The sequence below is a fragment of the Numida meleagris genome, chromosome 13 (genome assembly GCF_002078875.1).
Source record: "Numida meleagris isolate 19003 breed g44 Domestic line chromosome 13, NumMel1.0, whole genome shotgun sequence".
NCBI lineage: Eukaryota > Metazoa > Chordata > Aves > Galliformes > Numididae > Numida > Numida meleagris.
The window spans coordinates 947,866-973,914 of record NC_034421.1 but is presented as its reverse complement, the minus strand read 5'-3'; the positions used below and the strand labels follow the sequence as shown (position 1 = coordinate 973,914).

Below are 26,049 nucleotides of genomic sequence, written 5' to 3'. Positions count from 1 at the left end.
TTAGCGACGGGTGCTCAAGCGTTCGCTAACAGGCAAAGAAACCATCGGTTGTTTTTACAAGATCTCAGTCCTGAGAGGCTACATGCAGAAAACAGCTTTGTGTAAAGTTCTCTTTATTACAGGCAACATTAGTCCATACAATAATACACAATACTGACATACAAGTGTAATCTTTCAAAATCATCATTTAAACAGCAAAGACCAAGAAACAATTTTAACTACTTCATTTTCAAAAATTAATACATTTTTCCTCCCACGATCCTTTCCCAGTAAATTATATTGAAACATACAAATAGAGAAAAAATACCCATTCAACACTTATTGTAGTTAAATGGTTATTTTGTTTAAAATCTTTAATAAGAAACTTCTTTTTAGCAACCTACATATAGATAAGTAGCAAACTTTGTTTTAAACAAATCGTCTCCATTAAAAGATCTGAAGAATATTCATCCATCATTTTCTTAGCCCGTAACACTGGTTCGTAATACCTTGATACCGTAAGTTTTTCAGCTGAAGGACTGACACTAGGGGGCTTCCTAGACATCACAACCTCTCTCCCCCTTCTATTCCCTAACTTCCTGTCCAACAGGAGGTGAGTGAGTACATAATACTTCAGATTTATTTTATTCACCGCTCTGTTTCATGACAGCACAGACAGGTCCACTCAATTCCCCTACATCTACTATATTTTGCTGTTCAGGAGGAACAATATATGCCAATAAAAGCAGAAAACCTGCAGCTTTTCTGTCACATGCTTTTGATTATTGTCAATTTTTCTGGTTTATGCTTCCAGCTGGTAACGTGTGTATGCCATCTCAGTATTAGTCTAAACCTTTAAACAAAAAACTATATTTTCCAAAGTCATTATCACTGGGAGCAATCAAGTGGTCTTTTCTTGCTTTGCTGAGCTTCATTCTTAAAACTTGTCTTCGTTCTTCCCACTCATGGAGTTCTGCATTGCCATGGGCAAATTTACAGTTGTTTCCCTCAGTGCAAGTACCAGCCATATATCTGTTAAGACAGATTTCAAGCAGTGTTTTTGTAGCACTACAATGACAACTGTTACATCTAGGTACTTTCCCCTGGTCATGTTTTTCAGATGCAATAGATTCTTACGGACATAGAAACAACTGGAAGAACACTTAATTTTTAATAACATAACACTAACTGTTTAGCATTTGATTATACTCTTCTTTCCAAGCTGTCAAGTATTTGCGGAGGAGAAGAGACGCCTCTTTTCTTTGTGATACCTTTCTGAGTCATTTAATGCTTGACATCTTTCATTTCCTTCAGGTATTAATCTAACTGATAATTTGACCTTCACATTTAGTTCACTAAGCTACAGAACTACCTTTGTTTTAGAAATTCCATTAATTTTCTTTTGCTAACTAAAGTTGGTTTTGGAGTATTCAGCATGACTCAGGAATTCATTTTGTTCTAGAATTTTTCTTTTAAGTGGTAAGCATACCAGTTGATATTCACTTTATATTGTGTATCTGAGCTCTGTTAGCGTTCAAAACATCAAATTTAGAATGTTACTAAAAATGCAGTAAATGAGGCACATAAACTACCACACAAAGCCTGCACACACCTAATAACTTGCTCGGTATGCTATGCAGTCTCTCAAGATCTTTAAAAAATCCAAAATCATTAAGATACCAAATGGAAAAGGTTTAGGAATTGGCAAAATGAGCTTTTAACGCCAGAATGCAGATTTCAAAGTTTTTCACCTTCCAATAAAATTGCAATAGTACCAAGAAATGCCAACAGTCTTACCAAAATCTACTGCAGTCAGGTAAACAGGCTGCATTAAGGATTAAAGGGAGCAGCAAAATGAACAACCAGTGCTGGGAAAAAACAGCAGGCTGTGCCAATAAGAGTTCTACTTGCCTTAAAGCTCCAATTACACTGTTCAACTAGAAACTGTTCTTGTGTTCCATGGGTAATGGAAGGCAGATGTCTAAGTAAGCTTACTAACAGTATTTTTTTAGACAAGTTTTTTCCCTGCTGCTGTAAACTTGTGGCCCTTTAGGAAGATCACACAAACAGTTCATTGGGTTCCAGCATTAGGAAGCTTGTCAGTTTTCAGCCTCAAACTGCACATGTTCAAATACTGTTAATTACTTACCTTCTTGTTGAAAGATATATGCAAGAAAAGACATACTGGAACACCGTGTGTTCAAACTTGCAATGGCACTAATTATTTATACTATGAAGTGGAATTTTTCAGTTTACAAAATACATAAATCTTAGAAAGCACATACCTATCACAAATGCTAAAACATCCGGTTGGAAAGCGATACTGCCAGCAGTTCTGATCATCTTCTGTGTGGAAAACCTTCTCTTTATGCTTTTCAGAAGAAATGTGACCCTGCCATTGTTTCTCACTATTACAGTTCTTCCCACACATCCAACAGTGGAAATCCACCTGTTTAACAGGGAGTTTGAAAACAACACATTGAGAATTGAATTTTACTAGCACAGAACTGTTCCTAACACATTTTAAACGTTTTCTTTATATCAGCCTACAAATTGCTGCTTAGCTTGGATACAGTTATTTAAACAACACCTGAAGTTTATGATTTCCACTGGCTTTCGAGGATTCGGGAGAACTGCTTTACAGTCTCAGTGAAATTGTGCATTTAGCGTAGCTAGCCGTGAGCTAAGAGAGCACCAGGAGAGTAAGGACAACAGTACATTACTGACTGGGGAGGAAAAAACGAAGTGTGACTTTAGAATTACACCCATGATTACTTACTGTTACTTCAGCATAGTCAGTTGGCATGTGGATTTGCTTCCCATTTTCTTTATTTGCCTGAGCAGCTGTATCATCTCCTTTTTCTGGTTTTTGACTTTTTAGCCATATGTCATACAACTGCTCCAAGTCTTGAACTAATGAGAGCAGAAGCTAAAATAAGTAATTAGCAATTAAGGCAAAAGTCAGAATACTAGATAAATGACTGAGTTTGCAAGCATAATTCCGTCCCCACCTATTTTAAGAAGAAAAAAAGAAGGACATGGTGTAGAGGGTTACACAGTTTAGAGATAAGAACCAAGAGCAACATGAATCTCTGGCTACTTGCCAAGACCCATTTCCACCCATACCGAGGAAAGCAACATGTTACGTATTTCTAACAGACAAACAAAGTAAAGATTACTTGGTAACTTGCTCCATGGACCAATATGCTACTTCTAACACTTCAAAAATATAATGCAAACTACTTTGTTATTAAAATACAATTCAGGTTATAAATATTTAATGCAGCTATTTTTATTTAATACTATTTTCGAATACTCAGCCAGGCAGGGCTTATTAAAATAAATTAAGTGACTGCAAGGCCAACTACAAAAGGTAGCAAAAGAAAGTGGATTAAAAAGTTACTGAGGAACAAAAATGAAGAGCAGCACAGTTAGATTTACAGCATTGCTTTAATCTTTACTTCTTTACTTACTGCTGTTCTCCTTCATATATGTCCACATCTCTCTCTCCTCAGGACTGTGAGCAAATGAGCAGTTCCCATCATACTGACATTTCTTGCCTGAAGCAATATGATTGCACAACTAGAATATGAATTAAAAATATATTCTCCATGAATATAAAGTAAAAACGGTGATAGCAGATTTTTTTTGAAGTCTAGTTAAGTGTTCTCCTCCCAGTCAGACATTTATATTACATGAAATGCAAATCCATGCCTGTTCTATAAGGTTACTGTAGTTCAAAATGTAAACGGTTAGATGCAAACACCAGGCCCGCTTTTTACCTTTTATCACATTACCAGACCACACGGGTGTTTGAAAGATTTCTGAGATATCTACTGTAAATAATTAGAATTTAGTTAAAGCACTTTTAAAGTGATTAACTTCTGCGGATGAGAGAGGGCTTTGCGAATGTGAAAGGACTGATCTCACAGGTTAAGGCTGAACTCTAGAGAAACACTATTAGCAGATCTCCACCAGTTCCCCTGGGAATTTCTGCAGAACTGATGAAATCAGGCCAGTTGCTGATATTTTACAGTTACCCAGTTTTCTTAACCCAAAAGGTTATTTTTAGGTTAACATACATCAAATTGCAGAGGCACTTGTTTCTTTGCAGGAAGGGGACGAATGGTCATCCACTTCTTGCGTTCGTTAGACATTACAAGCACCACACGGCGATCTTTGGTCCACCTGGATAAAAACGGAGGCGTTCAATGAAAAGAAGCAATACTAACCAAAGACATGCTACGCAGATCGAAGCAGTACCAGGAAAGCCTAGAGTGTTTATGCATAAAGCCTTCGCCCTTCTAGTTGGGAGTTAACTGAATTTTACTAGAAACTCTATTATGCTTCAATATGCTCTTTTTAATTCCTTGTATGATCTCTTTTCTTAACAAAGTAACACATTTTTCCAAAAGAGATTTTAAACAGCTGACAAAAAGGCAAAATTTTCGCTGCTCTGTCTTACTTACGGGTGTCTTGCCTTTGCACTGCAGTATTTTTTGTTTCTGTCTGGCTCATTAACTTGACCATTTCTCCAGCACTGACCACAAACAAACTTCATCTTCAAATTAAGTGATCCATATTTCATTTGGTTCCCAAGGATCTTACACAAAAAACAACAACAACAACAACAAAAGGTATTTTGTGTCTGCAAAGAAATCCATATGTAATTATGAATTATCCCCTGTGATAAAAGTTTACCACATATGTCCATAAGCTGCCATTACACTACATGCCTTGTAATAGTTTAGCCTGAAATTTCAAATCTAGACATTTTTTTAAAGAACGCATTTTCACTTAACTTATTTCTGATTTAGGCATATGCAGCCAGAAGTTGTGATAATATGATGTATAAACTGAACATATAAAAGTCCAACATATTGGAAAGATAATTAATTGCCCTGTGGCAGCTGCCTCTGAAATGGTGTTTAGTTTTCCCGTTTCACCAACGACAGAATATGCAAAGTAAAAAAGGAATTGTGTTGAAGAAAAGCAGGCATTTTAAGTGTAAGTGGTGTAAGGAAAGCTTACAGTGAAAGTTTGTTTGGGGAACATTACAAGTAAGCAATTTCTAAAATATACTACATTATACACAGACCAAAAAAACCCAAAGCTGCTACAGGATTAGTTTCAAGGCAAAATGAAAGTACCTGTGATCCATGTGCACTAGCTTCCATGTTCTGCCAATATTTCTTTGATTCTTGAACAATAGTATCATGCGAAATACCTTTAAAGGAAAGCAAAAAGTTCATAAGCACTTACAACAATTCTAAAATTTCAGGCATGCTCAAACTGCTGTGCTACCCAAGTCCCAAACGTTTATTTACATATATACATCCACATACATGCATACTTAAGAATCTCACCTGCAAAACATAAATGTAGTATATAACATTACATTAAAAAGCAAACATGGAATTTTTTTAAATCACAGATTGTCCAAATATGTAAAGATGCATCTCTGAGTATTTGTGTAAACGTAATTTCTGTGAACATATCCTCTGCCAATCTCGTTAGAAAACCTGCGTTTGATTATAGACCACAAAAAAACTATCCACAATACCAGCAGACAGAAACTAGATCGCCTCTGTCTTCTTCAAAAACATCTTAAGCAAGCCCTATTAATTAAGCTTTGTTTCAGGAAGGCCATTCTTACAGCTATTCTGGCTAAGGTTCCTATTGGAGCTATACAGCATTCTCACATACTGTAACAGTTATTACTGTAATTCCACACCCACAGGGACTATCATCTGTGTTTGGACTTGAGGGTTGGTAAAATGTTTCTTTCCTGAGGTAGAATTTGTTTTCTTCCCACACCTTACACTCAGAAGAGAAGCCTCATTCTGAGAGCAGAGAACCAGAATCAGAATAAGAGCCAGAGCTTTAACTGACTTTGGGAAGGATGTGGGCAGTGCAAACATATCCTTCCAAAAATAAAACACATCCTTTTGTGGCAAAACAAGTTTCTTGGAGAACCTAACCCTTACTTCAAAATAGAAATTACAGAGTAAGTATTTGCTATACTTGACTTTGTAGGGGCAGCGGGTAAGAACAGAAAATAACTGTTTCATTTTCACACAGAGACCTCAGGCTCAGCTCAGGAGAGACAGACTGGAAATCTGCACAGAAACAGTCACCTCTTATCTCTTTCTGACTTCCTTACCCCACAGTTTTCACGTCTGTGTGACATCTTCTGTTATCACACTGGTACAAAAATCTAGGTAAACTGAAGGATAAAGGCAGAAAGGGGAAAAAATGCCAGCAACGCTGCACTGCATGGGGATTGCCAAGCTTCCTTTTTGCTCTGTGCATCACGATGATCCAGCACAACTACTTAAGTAAAGTACAGTCATACAGAGCAAAGCAGAACGAATAAGCGACTTTGCTGGGCCACAAACTGTTTATTGCCAACAGTTCATTGATTATTTTAAATTTTAAATCAAAAAGATTAGGAAGAGTTTTGAACTTATGACCAAGGAAGGGCATATGAGTACAGAGACATATACTTCAAAGGACATCAGCTAGAAATAAAGTATTGAAATCTGTTATCTTCAAAGCAGCCAACAAAAACCAGCAAGAACAAAAAAAAAAAAGCACTCTAAACATCCTGTATAAACAAGAACAGAAAAACTGACTAAGCAGTTAACTGACTAAACGTATTGACTACTGAGAGACAGGGTGCCTACCTAAAAGCATTACGGTCTGGCTTACTACTTAAGAATACCAGATCAGCACTAAGCTAAATGAAAACTACAGAGAAAACAAGGTTCTTGTACACGGAGATGGGTTGGAACAATGGCATAAATAAAATACTCCAAGTTTTTTTTTCCCCCCAGTGCTCCATGAAGATCTTCGATCAAGACCTTCCAAACTGTGAATGTTTAGAAATAAGAACAAATCTGGTTTGACTTGGATTTAATAACCACGTGAGATTTATGATTTTATCTCCTTTCAAGAAAAGGAAGTATCAGATGATAATAGGCTGTTTGACAGTTTTTATTATTAAAACCTTTGTAATCTTGAATAGCGAGTAAACTCATCAACACTCTGTACCCTACTTACACGACCATTTCTCTAACACGCCATTACGAAAGGTTTCAGCAGACTGGAAGTGAATGCACCTTCCCCAGGTTGCTACTTTCAGGAGTTGAGAGAAGGAAAAAGCAGCAGAATAAAATGAGGAGCAAGGCGCGCATTCTGTTAAACATACCTGTTTCCTTTTGCATTATCCAGACTTTAAGCTCTACCAGACTGTGAGCATAAAAGCATTTATCCTCTCTTAAGCAGCCATAATGTACCTCATGTCTGCACAGGTCAAGCTGACACCGAACTTGAAAAGGGCGAATTTTGGAATACTTCACCATAGTTTCTCGCAAAATGTGGACAAGGCACCTGTTTAACGATGAGTCAGTCTTAGATATGTCTTAGAATGACTTAATGTGTGGCAAAAAAATGTACTCAAATGCCTTTGTAACACTTACTTGAAACCAGCAGTTTCCAAAAGAAGTAGCACCTAATTATTGTTTCTAGTCTGACTAAACCAACATTACAAATCAGTACTCTTGTGAAATCAAGAGCTTCCTCTTCTGCAAAGCATTACCGAATCCAATCCAACTGGATCATTGGTTTCCAAGCGGCAAAGCGTATCACATTCACTTTCAAGTATATATTCTATTTTCATTACAAACACAAGAAATTATTCTTTTTTTAAAACATCATTAATGAAAGAGTTGATGCACACAGTAAAAGCCTTGCTCTTATGGCTATGGTATTTCCTCAATGTAGGGAATTGGAGCACAAATAAAGCAATTAAAACGCTCCCACTTCCATTTCTGTCATATAAAAATTTAAGCGTACGTAGTACCAAAAATCCACGAGTACTGCTATGAAATTTTTTTACCTTTCAAAGAATAATTAAAGAGACTTTTGTCACATTGCTTTGTGTGAATTGAATTATCAAGACCTACGGTCTAATTCAGGTAATTAATTTCACGTAATTAAGGTAAACCTGTACTTAACTGACTGGGTTAAAACTCAAGCAGAATAAGCGAAACAGACTGAAGAAAGAACAAAATTCTACATAAATTCAGCACCATGCACATAATTACACCAATGCAGCTCACCAAGTAGACAAGTTGCTAACAAACTCACAAACATGAGCACAGATACCACTGATTCTGAATGCACTGACAAAGACATAGCTGACTCATCATTTAGTTACACGGGGCAATCCTTGTTCAGTAAGTTTGTCTTAGCCATACTGTCAAAAGCACCACAGTCAGTTAAGCAAGGAAGCAAGAAATTATCAATAAGTAAGAAATGAAAAATCAATATCCCAAAACGCCCTGAAATCTTTGCTTCTAATTTGAAATTTAAAGAGAGAGTTATTTCAGACGTACTTGTTATCTTCAAAGTCATGCATAGCAGGGTGAGAACAAGAAGATGAATTATCCTTGTTCCTTTTGCTTATTATTCTGGGTTTATGATCAAAACATTTCTGGAATACAAAAAAAAAAGTAATTATAGAGTATTTATTTAAATATATTTAGAAGTCTACCTCACCTTAAGTATTTTATCATAGACTTCAACTAGTCTTTACTTCAAAGCTAGTCAGATTATTACTGAACGCGTATTTCAAAATTTACAAGTTAGTCACGAGCAGAAGCATTTCTCACAGGATAATTACATTACCTATTACACTTTTTATTATATCATTAGAGATAAAGCAGCACCTCACAAAGAAACATAAAGAATCCATGATGTTCTTGAAGAAGTCGAGACACAGTAAAGTTGATCTTTCCATTTCCTCCAAAAAGAGCTTCTCGACTAAAAGCTCCTTTGCGCTCCAGTGTCCATACATCTATCTCCTCTTGGCAATATGCAAACGTGCAGTGCCCTGGATATCGGCATTCCTCTTCAGCAGCAACATCTAAAACGGTAACACTGAATTTGACGCTGCTTTTACACAACTTCTATTGTAAGTTCATCTTAAAACCTTTACCAAATATATTAAATAGCTAAGGCACATCTGTTGTGAAGTCTAGCAGAGAGAAGCAGAACCTCGTGCTGACTGACTTGCACGTCAGCCTTTCTGGGGAGTTTTCAATTTTCAACATCTCCACCAACTATCTTTCTGTATCCTACGGCAACAAAGCTGAGAACCAAGAAGACCTTTGCTTAAATACTGCCAGACATAGCTGTTCATTAACACACCAGTCATCTTGCTTGCATCATAAGCAGACCATACTGCAAAAGAATACTTTCTTGCTATTGTTGTTTTGCATATTAAGTGCTCAGAATACACTGCATTGAGGGCAACAGTATCTGCCGAGACTGTGTAACAGTCAGACCAGTTCTTTTACAAACCTACAAGAAGCTGAAAAGGCTGTCCTGCAAGTCCCTCCTAGTCCAGAGCATGTTTTTATCGAAAGAGACTAACGTGGTTAGAAGGTGGGTGCATACTGACAGACCTGCTGTAGTCACAGTGCACAATCCGTACTCCATCTCTCCTGCTGGACAAACAGTGACACATACACACACCAAAACTTTTGGAGGAATGTCAGAAATCAGAAGGGAACTACTTTTATGCCGGTCCCTAGTTATCCATACTGTATACACAACTCATAGGAAAAGAAGGAAAACGGAGATGGCCCAAGGTGACAGAATAAAATGAAGCAAGAATATAGAAGTATCATACTCAAAAGTAAAGTTATTCATGTTGAAGAGCAGAAGTACAGCTCGTGTTTTCTAAATAATCACATTGATTGTCAAAATACAGCTCCCCTCATGACTCTGAAAATATAAAGAGCCCTTTAACTTCCTTCCCCATCTACGATGAACAATTATAAAATCTCATTCAACGCTTCACCATGAAAATCCTAGAAGATATTAGTTTGAACACAAACATTCACATTTTACTACCTATAACATACATACCTTTACATATATAATATGGTCCCACATACTGTGTTTTTGTTGGTCTTGGACGTATTTTTTTCCATGATTTATCTTCAGAATTTTTTATTCTACCAATTAGAATATCCTTCTTACATTTATGTTCTAAATTAGGGTGGTAAGCATAATCCAGTAATTTAGGACCTGAAACAATCACAAAATTGCTTACATTCACACAAGCTGCAGCATAATTTTATCATTTCCATGCACAGATTGGCACATACACCCAAAAGCGAAGTACACAAACACAGTGTATGGAATTCTTAATTGCACCAGCAACTCTGAAGAACCAAAAGTCATTAGCAGCCATGTTGAGCAGAACAGAAAAAACTAAATACTTACAAAATGACCAGTCTTGCCAATAAAAAGCACGGAGGGAGTACTTGTATTATAACCTTGCAAGTACTACGGGACAGTAACAGATCACTACTTTTTGTCAAATTCCAAATTATATTTTTCCGTAACACTATTTTAAAACTAAGTTGCTGATTTACAAGAAGTCTATGCAGGTGAACTCCAAGGATCAGTAAATGGCCCACTTAACCCTCATTTTTTGTTATACTGAAACAGCTATTACGTTCAGACTCAAAACATTAGGTAAGAAGTACATGTGCCCAAAATATAAATGTCAGTTCCAGAGCTTTGTTATTTGGGAAGGAAAAGTGTGCCTAGGTTTAAATTCTGGTTTTAGGATGACACTCAAGTGAAGATTATATTATGTCTAAAAGAAAGACATCAGGGAGTAAGTTTGAAGACCAGCAATGCTCAGTGAACTTTGCTCTTTGCTATTTAAGGACTATGAAAACAAGAGCATGACCCATTTTCCCTGGACAAGTTGATGGAACAGTATAATTTCAGGTTGTATAAGCATATATATAGAGATACTTAAAGGCTTTAATAGAGATACAAAGAAGCAGAAGAAATAGATGTACCGATACAAAAAAGTCAAGACAACCAACACACTAAGAACACTGGAGGAAACTCTACAGCTCCTGCGCTTTTAGCATGTTTCAAATCACTTCATAGATTTTTCTTGTAAAAATAATTTAAACCTAAAAAAAAGTGTTTAAAACCACAATAGCCATCCTCTAAATGTCTCAATACAATTCTCTACAAGATCCATTACTATGACATACTTCAATATTGACACCTGTAACTTGAAGCACAATGTCTTTTATTTAAGATTAGTCTTAATAAAAGCTATTGCTTCTAGAATACAGCTCTTCTTAACAGCAACAGCTCAGGCCTAAAAGATTAGTTACATTAAAGCCCAGTACAGGTTAAGATCCTTTCAGTCAATACAGTGGAGTTAATTATTACTAAGGTTTGGAAGCCTCATGATTATGATTTAGAATTAGTTTGGAAAAAAAAACAATAAAACAGATGGGATGTGAAGGTTACCAGGTACTTTGAACTGCAGTTCAATTCCCCATGGCCAATCAGAGAGGGTATTGCAAGTTTTTTTAGTCTTGAGCAAAGGTGTCATTCTTCACAGTACCCTGGGCATTGGGAGGAAAGTGAATACAGAATGTGAATGACCTTACATAGTAGACCTATAGCTTGGGGAAAGCATGTGGTGACTGGTGGTGGTTTTAGAAATCAAGAACCTAGTAGGACAAGAAATAGAGATGAGAAGAAAGAAGATAAAAAGCTGCTGAAACATTCTACCAGTTCCTTAATATTAAGATCGTTTTACATATGCAAAGAACAAGTCAGAACTGAACACTATTTAGAAGCCAAAAGTATTTTCATTTGATTTATTTTATAGTATTTTACGTATATGCTTTTTATTTTATTTTTTTAAATCAACCCAGTAGAGTCCCAGCGCCCCTTACCTTTTTTGACAAAACATAACTGGCAGGCCTGTCTTAGCTCATGTGTGCCTTCTAATGGGTTTCTTCCCACAAGTGCTGAAGATACAGGTATACTAGCAGTTGCACTGCTAAAAACATTCGAAAAGTCATTTCTAGTTTGACCTGAAATTCCCATGTAATTTTCGGACCCAAACAAACTACTAGGGCCGTTTATCTGTTGGGAGAAAGTATATTTTACTTCAGCCACCTCATTTCATTTCTTCACAAAAAAATTTAGCTTACTGAAATTATTATTGAAAGCATAAGATTGCAGGGAAAAAATCAAGTACAAACTTAAGTACACGTCATAAAAGTGGATGCAGAGATCTCAGAAAAGCCATACACTCAGCTTCCCAAGCATACAACACGATGCAACCAAGTACAGGGAGAACAAAAGCAATTGCCAGACTATCAGTACAACATGGCCCATAAGAATGCAATCTTCACGTCACCCTTCCACACACAATCAGAGGCTAACAGGGCTGGTATCTGCAGAAAACACACAGCACAACTACGATACAGAGGGCAGATGGATTCTCAGTGGCAGTCTGCTCTGTTCCTGTGCTAAGACAGTTCTCCAGGACTTGCAACATTTGGCATCAAGACCACAAAAGAGATTTTCTCTCTCTTATGTTGGTTACTTTACACTTAACACTGTTGAAACTATTTTAGAGCAACTTCCTCAGAATGAAAAAATAGCTACGATAGCAGTCAGACTGCATATATAAAACAGCTTTTGTAAATTTTAGAAAGCTTTTTTCCACGTGTCCAGCTACTGCTGTTTTGAACTACTACACAATTCTCTCCCATGCCAGAACCATATTTTAGAAGTCCCATTTTTTCATTAAACAATTTTCCTACTGTAAAAATTAAGATCTATGTTCAGTCCCTGATGTATCAACATTTGAACAGATGGAAAACATTAAAGATACTTACAAACAATGGAGAGTTATTGCTGCTAAGTGTTGGTGTTCCATCTCTAGAAGCTGAACTTGAGAGGTCTAAAAGAAAAATGTTTCAATTATTTCAGTTTCCCCAAAACATCCTTTTCAAAAAGTTATTTATAATTCCTGGGAAGCATTAAGTATCAGAGGTTTCTTTTTTAACAAGCAACAAATTTTGTTGTTGTTTGCTATGTTGTTCTGCACTGTTGTTTTTTTTCCCCAATTATGTGAAATCCCCCTTGTAAACATCTTGGTTGAAAAATAACTAGGTAATCATTGTCAGTCCAACCACCCGAGTAACAGTAACAGCAGCTCCGCAGACGTACGCTGAAGGAGCATAAAGATACTACTCGTGCACTATGAAAAGGGTAGCAAGATAAGCAACACTTGATTATCAAAAATGCAGATATGAAAGATTCTTCTATTTTTTATTTTATTTTGTTAATCTCACTTCATTTTAAGAGCACATTCTGTAACACTAGTGATTTGAGATAAAATTTATTTCATCTTTTCTAGTTTTCCAGCAATTTCTATTTCACTATATAATCACCTGCAGCTTGAATCCAAATATGTAATGTTGCTATCCTTTCAAAGTACACAGTTATACCAACCAGCCTTTTAGGCCTTTTCATGTTTATTGTCAAATCATCAGAAATGGTTTATGCTTTGTTAAAACAGACACATAAATAAACAAGCCCTGAAGTTGACACGGTTCCTTCTTAATCCTTGTTCACCTGAAACCGGTAACATCCACAATAAACGTAAAGAAACAAAGAGAAGGAGCTTAGAGCACACTTTTGCAGACCCGAAGTAAACAGCAGCTTTCTTTATAAAATCTTGCGTACACCCAACACTGATTACCAGTACAGCTACAAATGTGAGCACAGATCAAATTTTCAGCAAGCGCTAAGTATCAGTGAGCAGCACTGAAATCCAAATGGCTCATTCACAACTCTCTCCCACATCGTAAGGTTAAATATTAAGACTCCATTTTTTACCTCTTTTTGGGTCACTGATTGAAAAGGTGCTCAACGGTGAACAAAAATTTTCCAGTGAAGAAGCCAAAGGCTGTGAAAAGATTTCTGAAAGAGAGGGTGAAGGAACAAATCCTGTACTAACTGGCAACGTCCCCAACAAAGAAGCAGAGAAGGGTCCACTGGGAGCCACACTGGGAGCAGGAATAGGTCCCCTGGCACCTGTAGTTTGCTGGATAAAAAGAAATTTATAAAAAAAGAAAAAAGTTCACACAGGAAAAAAAAAACCTCAACAACACAATCTGCAACAATCTTCCTTTTAATAAGGTTTTCAATAAGTTTTTGTAAACCTACAGAAAAACAGCAATGAAAGGTACACTACAGTGTTGTACAGAACTGCAGAAATCCTATCTCAATGCCCTAATGCAAGGAATTATCTATAAATCAACCACTTTAAAGGCTCGGTTAGCTGAATTTAAGAAGAGATGTTGATTTTTTTTATGAACCAGGGGGAAGAGGAGTCAGAAACCTACACAATTTTTTTCTAAATAAAGAAAACAACTCAAACAGTAAGGAGTTAAGAGTTAGCACTGAAACGGACCCTCAAGTAGTACCAAATGACATCACAGGCTGTATTTACCTTCTTCTCTCAAAGGAAAACCACACATCCTTCCATACACCTCTGCTAGGGATGCAAAAGAATTTGGGAGTTTCCCTCCCTACCTCTCAACTGCTGCCACAGGAAGCTCCCCCCTTGTCTGGAGGCTGACCAAACTGGTCTGCTCTGGGCAATGTCTCGTCCCCAAGTGCATTCAGGTTCTACACTACCTGAGGCTTCAATCTATCTCAAAAGACAGTATTTGCCAGTACTATGGCAAATTTACTATGATTTAACAGTAATTACAACTGAAATTTCCATAACACATACAACAAAACAAAATGCACAAAACTTACACAAAGAAGCCTAAGCATTTTTTATTTCAAGAAATCAAGCTCAAGACAAAACCACTTCTGCAACCAATCTTTTTTATGGCTGTATCCATAGCTACATGAGAAAAAAAAAATCACAACTAATTGAAAAATTCAACATGCCAGATCCTCATTTAACAGTGTGATATTAAGGGCTCCAAATGACTGTCACACACAGCTCAGAGTCTGTAACCTTGCTATTAAGTTCAGCCATCTCTGCTCATCAATCAGAGCTTTCATTTTGACTGTCAGTTGAGGAACTCCATATGCTTCGTATGTTCTAACTTTAGAATGGCAGTGTAATGAAGAACAACTCATAAAACGCCTCAATTTTTCTAATAATCTCTTCTAACAAGTACGAAAAGTTAGCCTCACGACGGCTTATTTCTGGTTATCTGCCACGCAGGCCTGGACAAAGCTCTGACTGCAGAACTACTGCTTGGTGCTCTAGAAGACAACAGTGCAAGTACTGCTGTCCTGCAAGGCTGTAAGCATGAGCTTGACTTTCTCCAGCCCCAGGGTGGGCACACCAAACACCCTCAGGTTCACAGAGAACTCATTTGCAACAAATACACACCAGCTCAGACTTCAAATGTCTGCTTCACTCTTCATGGTATTTCCTGGAAGTAATATCCCTCCCACAGTGGTAGTGTTGGTAGCACTGCTTTTCAAAGTAGTATCCATTTACCAGCAACCTCACTGAAATATTGCAGCACACAAATCCAATGTGATTTCCTTGGAGCTCTGCTGTATCCTGCTATCTTTACAGCCACATTTGCAAGCCCTCGCGTCTGAGAGAATCAGTCTGACCATACACAGCTACAGCTTGATGTAACCGTAAAAGTTAATTCACAAACAAAACAAGATCTCACTCAAAAGAAAGCAAACAAAATTTTACCATTATGCTTTCATCTGGATCAGGCACAGAGTCAAGTAATTCATCAAGTTCTTCCCCAATAATTATATCGCCATCTCCACAATCTAAACACGCTTCTGGTACAGAGAAAGAAACATTTCCTCCGTTAGCCAACGCTGCAGAAGGCAAAGAAGCTTTTTCCGCTTGAAGTGACATAACAGAAGATAAAGATGATATAGGTACTGATGCCACTTTAGACAATTCAGAAGCAAAGGCTGACGAAGAAGCAGAAGAAACCATATCTTGCTTCTGGTCAGATAAATCTGAAACAGAAAGACAAGAATGAGTGGAACTTTTATTCAGACGTGTAAAAACACCTCCCATAACTTTTAGCCTGATGGTGTCAGGAGACAGAGAATAGAGAAACTTGGAGATGTACGCATACCTCTGTGCTCATATATTGCTCAAACTTAAAAAGACAGGAAAAGTTACAGGCTGGATACGTTACTGAACCTCTGGCATATTCTCCCCTCCATATTCTTTCAAGTTTAACAGGTCAGTGAAACAATTATATTAAGGGCAGTTCAGCCCTATCAAGATGAGGACTGGCTCAGCCACTTGAATGTGTAGTTTCACAGATAAGGATTCAGACTTTTGACACAAATCTTTCAAATGACAAGTTAAATTTTCTTATGAATAAATTTCATAACAAATACAACTAGATATATTATTTACTTAATTTCCTAGTATTAATATTCTAACACACACAAGACTCACCTAACTCAATATCTTCTACAGATGAAGAATTCTGCAAGTGAGAAAAGACACCTCTCAGTACTTTGCATAAGAGCCTTTAATATCTTTCAAACACATTTTCAGAGGCAAAGAATGTAAGTCCTCTAAATTAGGTTTAATACAACTTGTAAGTTATGAAGTCCAGTGGATTTAAGGGTGAAATAATTGTTAAGATAAAGCATACCTTTGCGGACTGAAATACAATTGCTGTATCACTAAAAATCTGTAACCAACCAATAAAAGAACAGTGAGACTGATACTTGGCAAAATAATAGTCCAAGCACTATCTTAAAGGAGCCGTTCTTGTGTTTCCTCATTCTATCCCAAGTCCTCCTTTATAGCTAAATTGTCTATTTCATCTGAAAAAGTCTTTAAGATAAAGAACTCTTCTTCACTATCTACTCAGATATATTAGCTATAGGAAGACAAATACAAGTTCAGCTGCTAGTGAAGGTCAAATTTTGGCAAACTAATAAATTTAAAGGTATTTCACTCCAGCATTCTTCACTTTCACTACTCTCCATTATATAAAATAAACAAATCACATTAACAACATCCTTGTCTTGAGATGTTAGAAGTAAATATATTCACTGTATTGGATTTGAAGTTTTAGCTCATATTCATTCTACAAAGATAACTCGAATGATAAACTCATGTCCTAGTTTGCCGTAAGTATATAGCGAAGCTGAATACAAAAAACAGAACCCTGAAGTCCAAAATAAATTGTTAACTGCAAATTTTCACTTAATCATTGTGAAATGACTAAACAGTTATTCCCTGTAGTTTAAAGTCAGCTTGCACTCAACAACATGTCAAACCTCACCTGAGTTGATACATCACTAGAAACTGAATTCGAGGGTGGCTGCAATGAAAAGACACCTTCATTAGCTACAAAACCGATATGAGGGAAAAACTCAACATCTTCGTTAAAACTGTAACAATTTGTGAGTTAAAAACAAATCCTACCTTTGCTCTTACATATGCTTTCCTTATTTTTAATCCTAATTTTTGAGCTAGTTCTTGAGTAAGTTTAATCACACTTTCATCCTAAAAGAAATAAAATGTCATTACATACACGTACTATCATCTGGTCAAAGACATCTGTTAACATCTCGAAGTCTTTGTTCTGCAAGATCTCTACATGCAGGATGTCTCTTAATGCACTCTACACTTTCACAAACGTGAGACTGCAAGTTGCACTCAGAAAAATGCAGATATCAAGCAACATGATTTTAAGGTCTGGAAAAAAAAAGCCAGAAAACAGCCAGTACCCTTCTCTACTGTTTCTCTGAATAAAAGATAACAAAGATTTTCCACAAACAGAGAAGTTCAGAGAAGTGCGTGGGGTGTGCACACACAGACACACACACTTACACCATTTTTGAGGTGGAGAAAGGAAAAAAAAAATCAACTCAGTATTCTGCCGTGTTATCTACCCATTTTAAGAGAAGATTCCATCAGCATGTTCATTCAAATCAGGAATGCATTTCTGAAGTGAACCTCTCAATCATCCTCACTCACTGCATGTTAGTTTGCAGTGTGAACAGTCTCAGAGAGCCAAATTAGATTCATTTTGGATGAAACTGAAGTGCTGCTGGAGCACAACTGATGCACTCCAAAAAAAAAAAAAAAAGAAAAAAAAGCATAGAAATCAGATCCTCCAGCAGCATCACTGCAGCCTGCAGATCCTGTCCTGCTATGGCACCCGCTGCTTGCTAACACAGACGCAGCCTACGATGAAAGGTCCTTACTGAGCACAGTTAACAACTACAATACTAAATCCTTGGAGAGCTAAAATGCCACATGCAGAAATACCACACTTTATGGTCATGGGTGCTTTTTCTCCTTAGAGTACACCTCTGTCTAGAGAATCTTAAACAACACTTAATTCAATGGTTCTACTATTTATTGCAAAAGCTTACAGCACTTGATCCATATAGGAGCATATTTCTTTTGGTGATCTTACTGCCTGTAAGATCTGCTATTGGTCTTCACATTCAAAGTAAACTACAAGAACAGGGGAATAAATAAAAAAAAAAAAAACAATGCACCAAAACCTGCATTTAAAACAATCAAAAAAAGTGATGCTGTTGATGTAAGTACATGTTTTCTGTATCAGTTCTGTAGAAATAGCCAAAATGCATCATCTGCCTACCTGCGGCACAGCAAGAGAACACTTTGCTACAGCATCATAAGCTGTCTTATACCTTCCCAGCTCGTTCAATGCCTTTGCTTTCCGATAGAGAGCTCTAAAATTATTTTCATTTAACCTTAATGCTATCTCACAGTCTTCTAGAACCTTTTCATGCAGTCCCTATGAGGGGGAGAAAAGAAAAAAGGAATTAATCAGAACAATCTTTATTGTTGGAATATAGAATTTGAACTCTATTAGACGAAGGTACTGAAACACTATAAAACATCCACCAAGGCCACATACACCACACAAATGAATTGCGTTAAGCCGTTGACCAATGCAGCTAAAAAGAAGGGTTATCATTCTTATAAAATCCAGTAAGAGGGACGAAGACAATTCATTTCTTTCTCAGGAGCCATCTTACTGCACAGAGAAAGTGGCAGACCCAGGAGCAGTCAGCAATACAAATAGATTAAAATACTCCCCTACCAACTTTCAAGTCTGGCATGACTCTTCTGGAGGTTGGTGGCCCTGTCTGTGGCAGGGGGGTTGGAACATGATGATCCTTGGGGTCCCTTCCAACCCAAGCCATTCCATGATTCTATGCTTCTGATTCTTCTGCTATTTATTCTAGTATCGGTAACTACAAATATCCAGGTGATTACACTTGTAAAAAGATGCGATTAAAGAATATGCCAAAATGACTGTTAGGAACATGCCAATTCTCAATGCAATAGCAAGAGCTTTTCACTATTAAACTTATAATGCCTTCACAGTGTCAGTGGATTATTTGCAGGAAATGATACCGTTCCAACAGAAACTTACCATATTTGAAAAGCATGCTATCCTGTTTACATGTAGCTTCTCTAAAATATCATCAGAGACATGGATTTCTTCAGAATTTGCATAATCTGCTATGTTTATAGCTTCTGAATAGTGATTCAACGATCCTCTCCAATCACCTTCTCGATATACATCATTCCCTTCATTAAAAAGATTTCTAACAAGTTCTCGTATAAATAACTGTAATAAAGAAAAACACTCATGAACAACAGTATTTGTCATGTATCTTCCATATTTCCAAGTACAAATTTAAACAGAAAATGTATACTTGTCAATTCATGGAACAAAAATGGAATCTTTTTTTTTTGGTCTATATTAGTATTTTTTTCCAAAATAGTCTCAAATACTCAACAACACAATATGTGAAAATAAAAGAGAGGCAGAAAGACTTGCACAGTCATTACTTTGTGCATGTAACTTATAAAGGGCACATGTATTTGTGTTCCTGGAACCCTGTGTGCAAACAGCAGCTATAGCAGCTGGCAAACCAGTAGCACACAAAGGCTGCTTTCGCAAAGCTAAAGACCAAAAGACTTGTTCAATCTACAACATCAACATTAACAGTCTTAAGGAACGCATTCTCGAGTCCAGCGAGACAATCTATTGTTGGATAAAAATACTACAAAGATGAGTGTGAAAACATAAGTCCAAAAACTGTACAAAATAGTAACACATACTGCAACCAAAATCTGTCCCAAGAATGTGTGACTGAAGTCCTTTATCTCACCTTCGCTGCGCTACTCTAAACTTTACCAGATACAGCATGTCATTTTCTCCAGTGAATGCCCCAAATTCATCCCCAACACCATCACAGTTCATCTGAGCTGCTACGCAAACAACTCTCAGCCCTCCAAATATCTGAATACCGGTAGCACGGTCTACGTAGTCCTCCAGTTCCCATGCTGAGACATTTTAAAATTATCATTCACACTGCATTATTCCTTAAATGACGATTGAAAACAAGAATAAACATACAAAAAAAAAAACAATTACAAAAAACACTTCTGGAAATGCAGAAGTAATTTTATTACCTCATATTGTTCCTGTGTCCCTGGATAGGGCAAAGTAGATCTAGAAAAAGAAATTACAAAACGTACTTATGGAACATGCAGCTCACAAGACAGTCACAGCGGAGAACACTGGTTCTTACTTAAGAGCAGCCTGGCTTGCTGCAGCAGGCTAAACCCAGCTGTTTTCTTCAGCCTGCGCTGAACAAGGCTCAGCAGATTTAATTAAACAACCGTGTTTTGCTATTCCTAATGAATCATTTTCATTTAAAGCTACACAGCCTGTCTTAGCTCTCCTCTTCAAGATGTGTTACAATTTTGAATGCTGAGTTTAAAAACTCAGCGCTGTTTGTTTAAAAACAATTTCCTTTCTCTTCTCCACCATGTAGAAACAGTTTCTATACGAGGACCGCCACCTTTCTATAAGCATTATAAAATGTCAAATTACCTGTCAAAAGAACACACTGATGTTAATTAAGTCATACATATAACACTTAAGGAATTTTAAGAGTTCTTTCACGTGACACACAACAGAGATTTTCTCTGGCAGAAAACAGAGGTGTTTATCTCTATTCTTTCAGGAGGAAAACCAGAAACTCCTTCCCTTCCCGTGCAGGTTATCTGAGAACCTGCTTCTAAATCGTTTTTTGAAGCGCAGGCTTTTTTCAAATGCCTTATGTGAACACCGAAGGAATGTGAAATTTCAGAATCTGTTTAAGTTAGTCAGGATCTTCTAGGGGAGAACTTGGCACTGACCCAAGTGCAAATTAACTAAGAGGCTTTTTCATTTAGTTAAACTTTAGCAGAGCGCAGAAACATCCAGGCAGCAGTGCGCAAAGCCAGGCCGTCAGCAGCAGCCCCGTCTCAGGTGTGACATCCTCCATAAAAGGAAGGGGGATTACCAGGCACCCAAAGTGTCAGTGCTGATTTTTCTCAAAGGCTGAAGAGGAATACCCTCCCACCCCCCATCTGTTCTGTTTGGGAACAAAGTGGGGTTCCTAGAGTTACACCCTCTAGGAAGAACTAAGGGCCCTCCGACGGTACTAAATTACAAAGACTTCCCCAGAGCCGTCCATACCTACAGACATGTACACACACACAAGAAAAAGAACATAGCACCATACTCTATAAACTGAAGTCCTTTCTTAATGTCCTGTTGTCTAGTGCTTCTTTCTTCCGACACATTGGACATGTTATCCTGAACATCCACTTTTCGGATACGCAACTCCTCGAAGGAAAGAAGACAGAGGGCTGTTAGCAGCGCTGGCCCTATCCCGCGGCAGCACGACGCAGCCCCCACCTGGCAGCAGCGCCCCGCAGCCACGCTGCTCCGCACCTCTCGCCCCAATTCCGCTTTCCTGCTTCTCTGCTCCGGATGATGCAGTCAGCGGGACTCAAATCAGCCGCACACGCAGCGTGCGCGCGCTCCTGCTCAACCAAGCTGAGGCTCAATGCTTCTTCAGGCCCTCCCGTAACAGCTCGGTACTTCATACATTTTGGTATTAAGTAGAAATTACCTCAAAAGCACAGCGAATTTATTAATAAAAAGACAAGTTGATTAGGAAACCGCTGTTAGAACCAGCTCTCGAGTCTCTCGCTGGCAGCCAACACCGAGGCGTTCCTGGAAGCAGGAGGCCCGTGCACCTGGTGCCTGCTGAGGAGACCCCCAGATGTCACTGCTAGCAAAGACCATCTGCTTCATCTGTAAAAACTAACTACTTTCATTCCACATTACTAACGGAACATTTAAGCATGATTTCACTAGTTTGAATCGGTGGTTTTTTCTTCACATCATTCATTTAGTGGATTTACAAGCACTCAGGTTAAACAGGTGGAAAAGATGCGCGTAACGCACAAGAGAACGCTGTCTGCAGCACGGTTCCACCTCTGCCCACAGCTGTGCCTCACTGCAATGGAAGAACAGATTTTACTTGAACCAAAAGGTCAGCAGGACAAATGTCTCATTCTGAAAACCCTAAAAATCTGAACAAAAAAACTGAAAAGACACTTTTTGGAAGAAAATTATTTTATGTAGGAATTTATTTCACAGCAACAATGGAAGAATGAAAATTATATATATATATATATATATATATATATATATATCCCCATTAAATTGAATGCATTCCCAACTGAGTGGAGAAAGCTGCTGGATCAGACACCTCCTGTTCTCTGACTTGGACCAAGTGCTCGCAAACACTTCTCAGCAGCCTTCAAGCAGCGTTCTGAAGTCCCTTCCAGTTAGTCTCACATACTGCAGCGCAGCACCAAGAACTGCCTCATTTTCCTTGGCTTGCCAAGCAAAGTAATGGAAGCCCCAGGGACTCACCCGCAGCCCCCCTGCAGCCCCCAGGCGGCGCGGCCAGCAGCTGCAGCAGCAGTGAGTGCAGGGCTCCCCAGCAGCAGCACTGTGCTGGGCCGTTCAGACAGCGCGCCTTCACACCCAGGAATACCGCGCAGCAACTCCCCAGGGAGCAAATAACCGCGCTACGTTCCCGCGGCTGCTTTTCACGTGATTGTATGCATCCCCTTTCCTTCTGCAAGTTATTACTACATAGGGTGATTCTGGTACATACATAAAAGACTTTTATTGTCAGAGAAACATTTAACTAACGAGAGCATATCTGTAAAGAAATCTAATGTAAATGCCAAAAGGAAATCCACTGCCACCTGAATGTTTTATTTACTCCTTTACATTCAGGTTTCAGGATTCTAACGAGGTTGGTAAGAAGTTCTCACACAAACCAAAACCAGCAGCAGTATCGGCATATGCTTATCTACAGAAATGTGGAGGCAAAATAAAACACACTTTAGTCCCCTGCACCAACAACCAATAAGGTAACACCTTGCCCACGAGATCTGCACGAGCACTAGGATCAGCTTTGCTCTACTAATTTTAAGCAACCTCAGTACTCCACTAACTCGTGGTGACACCGAGTCCGATGCTGTAATAACATTGCCTTTATCCATCACCTCTGGCAATACTTTTTAATAACTCATATGTTGACACTGAAGGACGTGCAGATCCAGCTCCCCTGTAACAACAACACTGATGGAACTGTTACAAACTGGCACACAGATAAGAGAACGCTAGCAAGTGAGGAACGTACGTGAGCAGTGTAATTTACTATTCAAAGCACTTTTCTCTTTTTCTCTGCGTACTCATTTTCATCCGTAAGACGTTCAGGCAAAGGTTATCCTTCCTTAACACACAGTCATTGTGCACCACTCTGATGATTTTGCAGAGGATTTACGGCTGTCTCAGATAACACCTCCGCCAGCATCTCTCCCATCCACATTATTTTTAAACCCTCTTGTGCAATCAGAACCATGTTAGACTCTGTTACATGCAAAGCAAGTAAATAATAGTGTCTTGACTTTCAGTTACTCACTTCCGAAGTTCACAAAAATCACCTGTTTAGCAACAGCTTTTCCCCCTCATCTGAAGAGATAGAATTTAAAACAAACGTGCATGTGTACATATATGAAAGTTAAAACATTGCTCATTTTATTATAAAAACAAAGCCTACACTCTTGCTCTACTCTGTAAAATTCAGTGAAAAGAAGAACGTAAAGCAAAGGAAGAAGACAGTACGGGATGCTAAAAACAAAACGAGACTACTGCATCAGTAATAAAGGCTACAGGCAAACCGACCGTTGCATTAAAAGTCGTATTTCTACAACTGCTGCTAGATGACCAATTCAAGCTCCACTTACTAAATCAGGCAGAGCAAGAAAAGCTGCTGAAATCAAACAAGTTGAAGAACAATTTATACTGTTTTATCCTCACCACAGGCTTCAACTCAATCACATCTCACAAAAGCAGAAGCAAAGGGAAAGTTCACTGCCAACAGCCAGCATCACCTCCTCTGATGGATACCAGCCAGTTACACCAACAGGAGACAGGGAAGACAACAAGTCTGTGCCAGCTCTGGCAGACAGGAAAACCTACACTTCTCTCTTACACAAAGCTGCTTACACCTCTTACTGGCTATGTGCCTTCCTTCCAGCACAGGGCAAGGCAATGGTCTTGTTTCTAAACTTCGTCACTTCGGAGGCACTCAAGACAAGCCGTAAAGGACAGTGCCAATACAAAGGATACAAATGCTGGACAATCTTGCAAAGAAAATCAACCAATTCACACAGAACCCAGAGAATTCAGTTTTTCTACAAAAGGAACCTGGGTGCTGGGGTTCTGAAAGGGAACAGCACACTGTAAAACCTCAAGCCCAGCAATCACCACTATTAGGTCTCACGTGGCACTTTTCAGAGACCCTAAAGCAATTCAGCAGAGACAGCAAAGCAAGTGAACACGAAAACCTGAGTTATTCTGCTGCTGTTAGAGCCAAGGTAACCCCAAGGGGACCAGCTGCAGCTCACCCCTGTGAGTGCCCCCTGCTGAAAACTGTGGTCCGCAGGGTAAGGAGCCGGGCAAGACTGAGCCTCTCCTATGCATGTAGTTGTGCTGACAGCTCACTATGAGATGACAAGACAACACAGGAAAAACACACAACGTTATTTGTGGACAAGAGCTATTAACACAGGCAGTTTGTGACCTTCAGCCGACCAAATGGCCCTGTTACAGTTCCTTATTGGCAGCAAAGAGTCCAGCTATCACAAACGCTCACGTACAGCAGCATTCCCTGCACCTCCAGGCCTCAGCACTGCACACAGCCACCAGGCAGCGGTTCTTGCGGCACTCCGTCTCCACACAGCTAAAGCTCAAATACCACAGATGTGTGCGTATAGATGTGGCAGTTCAAAAGCTGGAAATGCATTCTCCTACCATGCATCACTGAGTTCACTCGCCGGGTTATAGGAATCTTGATTTAAATCTTCGTACAGTATAGAGCACACAGAAACATCCCTGGGATCGCTGCCGACACAGCTCTGCCGGTCTGTGCCGTGCTACACAGCCCGGTGGGCAGCTGCCACGCGAAAGCCCCCCGAGCTGAGACCCCTTTGTGCCACAGCACACAGCCCTACGTGGCGCGGGCGGGACAGAGCGTACAAAAAGGAACAGCACCGAGCCTTCCATCAGCTCGGCCAAAAACGAACCCGTCCCCTACACCTCGGTGCCTTAAAACTTTACTCAGCGCCGAGAAGTTGTCACGCCCGCGTCCGCGGGAAGGAAAACGCGCTCGGCCGCGCCAAGCGAGACCCACCGACACAAGTTGCGCCCGCCCCGCCCGCCCGCAGCGCCTCCTGTCAGGGCCGCGGCTCGCTCGGGCTCCCGCCGCCGCCTTTGTTCGCGCCGAGCGGCGGCCCCGCCATCTCCAACAGCGGAACCGACCCGCACCGCCCAGCGCGGCAGGGGAGGGCCGGGCCGTTCCGCCGCGAGGGGCGGGACCGGGGACGCGGCGGTGGCGCGGCGCCCGCCGGGGCCGGAGAGCGGCTGACGACGGCGCCGGCGGCGCGGAGAGGGTCGGGAGCGCTCCCGCCGCGCAGTAACGGGCCGCGAGAGAAGGGAGGAGGCCCAGCCCCGGCGCCCCCTCCCCCGCCGGGGACCCCGCTGAGCGCGAGCGGCCCGTCCCGCCGCGCGGCCCTACCTGCTGCTCGGGCCCGCGGGAGAACAGCGCCGCGGAAGGCGGAGCCAGGCGGCCTGGCGCGCGGCGGCGACGGGGACAACGACGGCGACAACGGCGGCGCCTCCTCCGCTCCGCCCCCGGCAGCGCCGCCGCTGCCGCGCGCGCGCCCCCTGCTGCTGGGAGGTCGCAGGCACGGCCCAGAGGACAGCGGGA

The 26,049-nt window shown here is 39.7% G+C and overlaps 1 protein-coding gene across 6 annotated transcripts; it reads right to left on the bottom strand.

Annotated features, from left to right (window-relative positions):
• On the bottom strand, positions 97-26,012 carry ZC3H7A (zinc finger CCCH-type containing 7A). Of its 6 annotated transcripts, none has more exons than XM_021411192.1 (24): positions 25,858-26,011; positions 21,433-21,536; positions 20,333-20,372; positions 19,284-19,481; positions 18,480-18,638; positions 17,291-17,371; positions 17,148-17,186; positions 16,509-16,547; positions 16,307-16,337; positions 15,572-15,852; positions 13,729-13,936; positions 12,723-12,787; positions 11,769-11,961; positions 9,916-10,077; positions 8,712-8,908; positions 8,379-8,476; positions 7,190-7,371; positions 5,130-5,206; positions 4,449-4,627; positions 4,062-4,167; positions 3,453-3,561; positions 2,759-2,892; positions 2,265-2,428; positions 97-1,011 (listed from the first exon to the last, which is right to left on the bottom strand). In XM_021411192.1, exons 2-24 carry the CDS (start codon positions 21,498-21,500, stop codon positions 822-824), a joined length of 3,000 nt encoding a protein of 999 aa, XP_021266867.1. In that variant the 5' UTR covers positions 21,501-21,536; positions 25,858-26,011; the 3' UTR covers positions 97-821. The 6 variants fall into 6 exon arrangements, 5 of the variants coding, with proteins under 5 accessions (XP_021266867.1, XP_021266870.1, XP_021266868.1 ...); XM_021411195.1 differs by having other exon boundaries at positions 4,449-4,582; XM_021411193.1 differs by having other exon boundaries at positions 21,433-21,533; positions 25,858-25,995.

Coding starts and splice junctions, on each gene's coding strand:
- ZC3H7A (XM_021411192.1), bottom strand. CDS start 21,500: ATGTCCAATGTGTCGGAAGAAAGAAGCACTAGACAACAGGACATTAAG. Junction 11,962..12,722: donor GCAATAACTCTCCATTGTTT/GTAAGTATCTTT, acceptor TTCTCCCAACAG/ATAAACGGCCCTAGTAGTTT. Junction 7,372..8,378: donor CATGACTTTGAAGATAACAA/GTACGTCTGAAA, acceptor ATCGTTAAACAG/GTGCCTTGTCCACATTTTGC.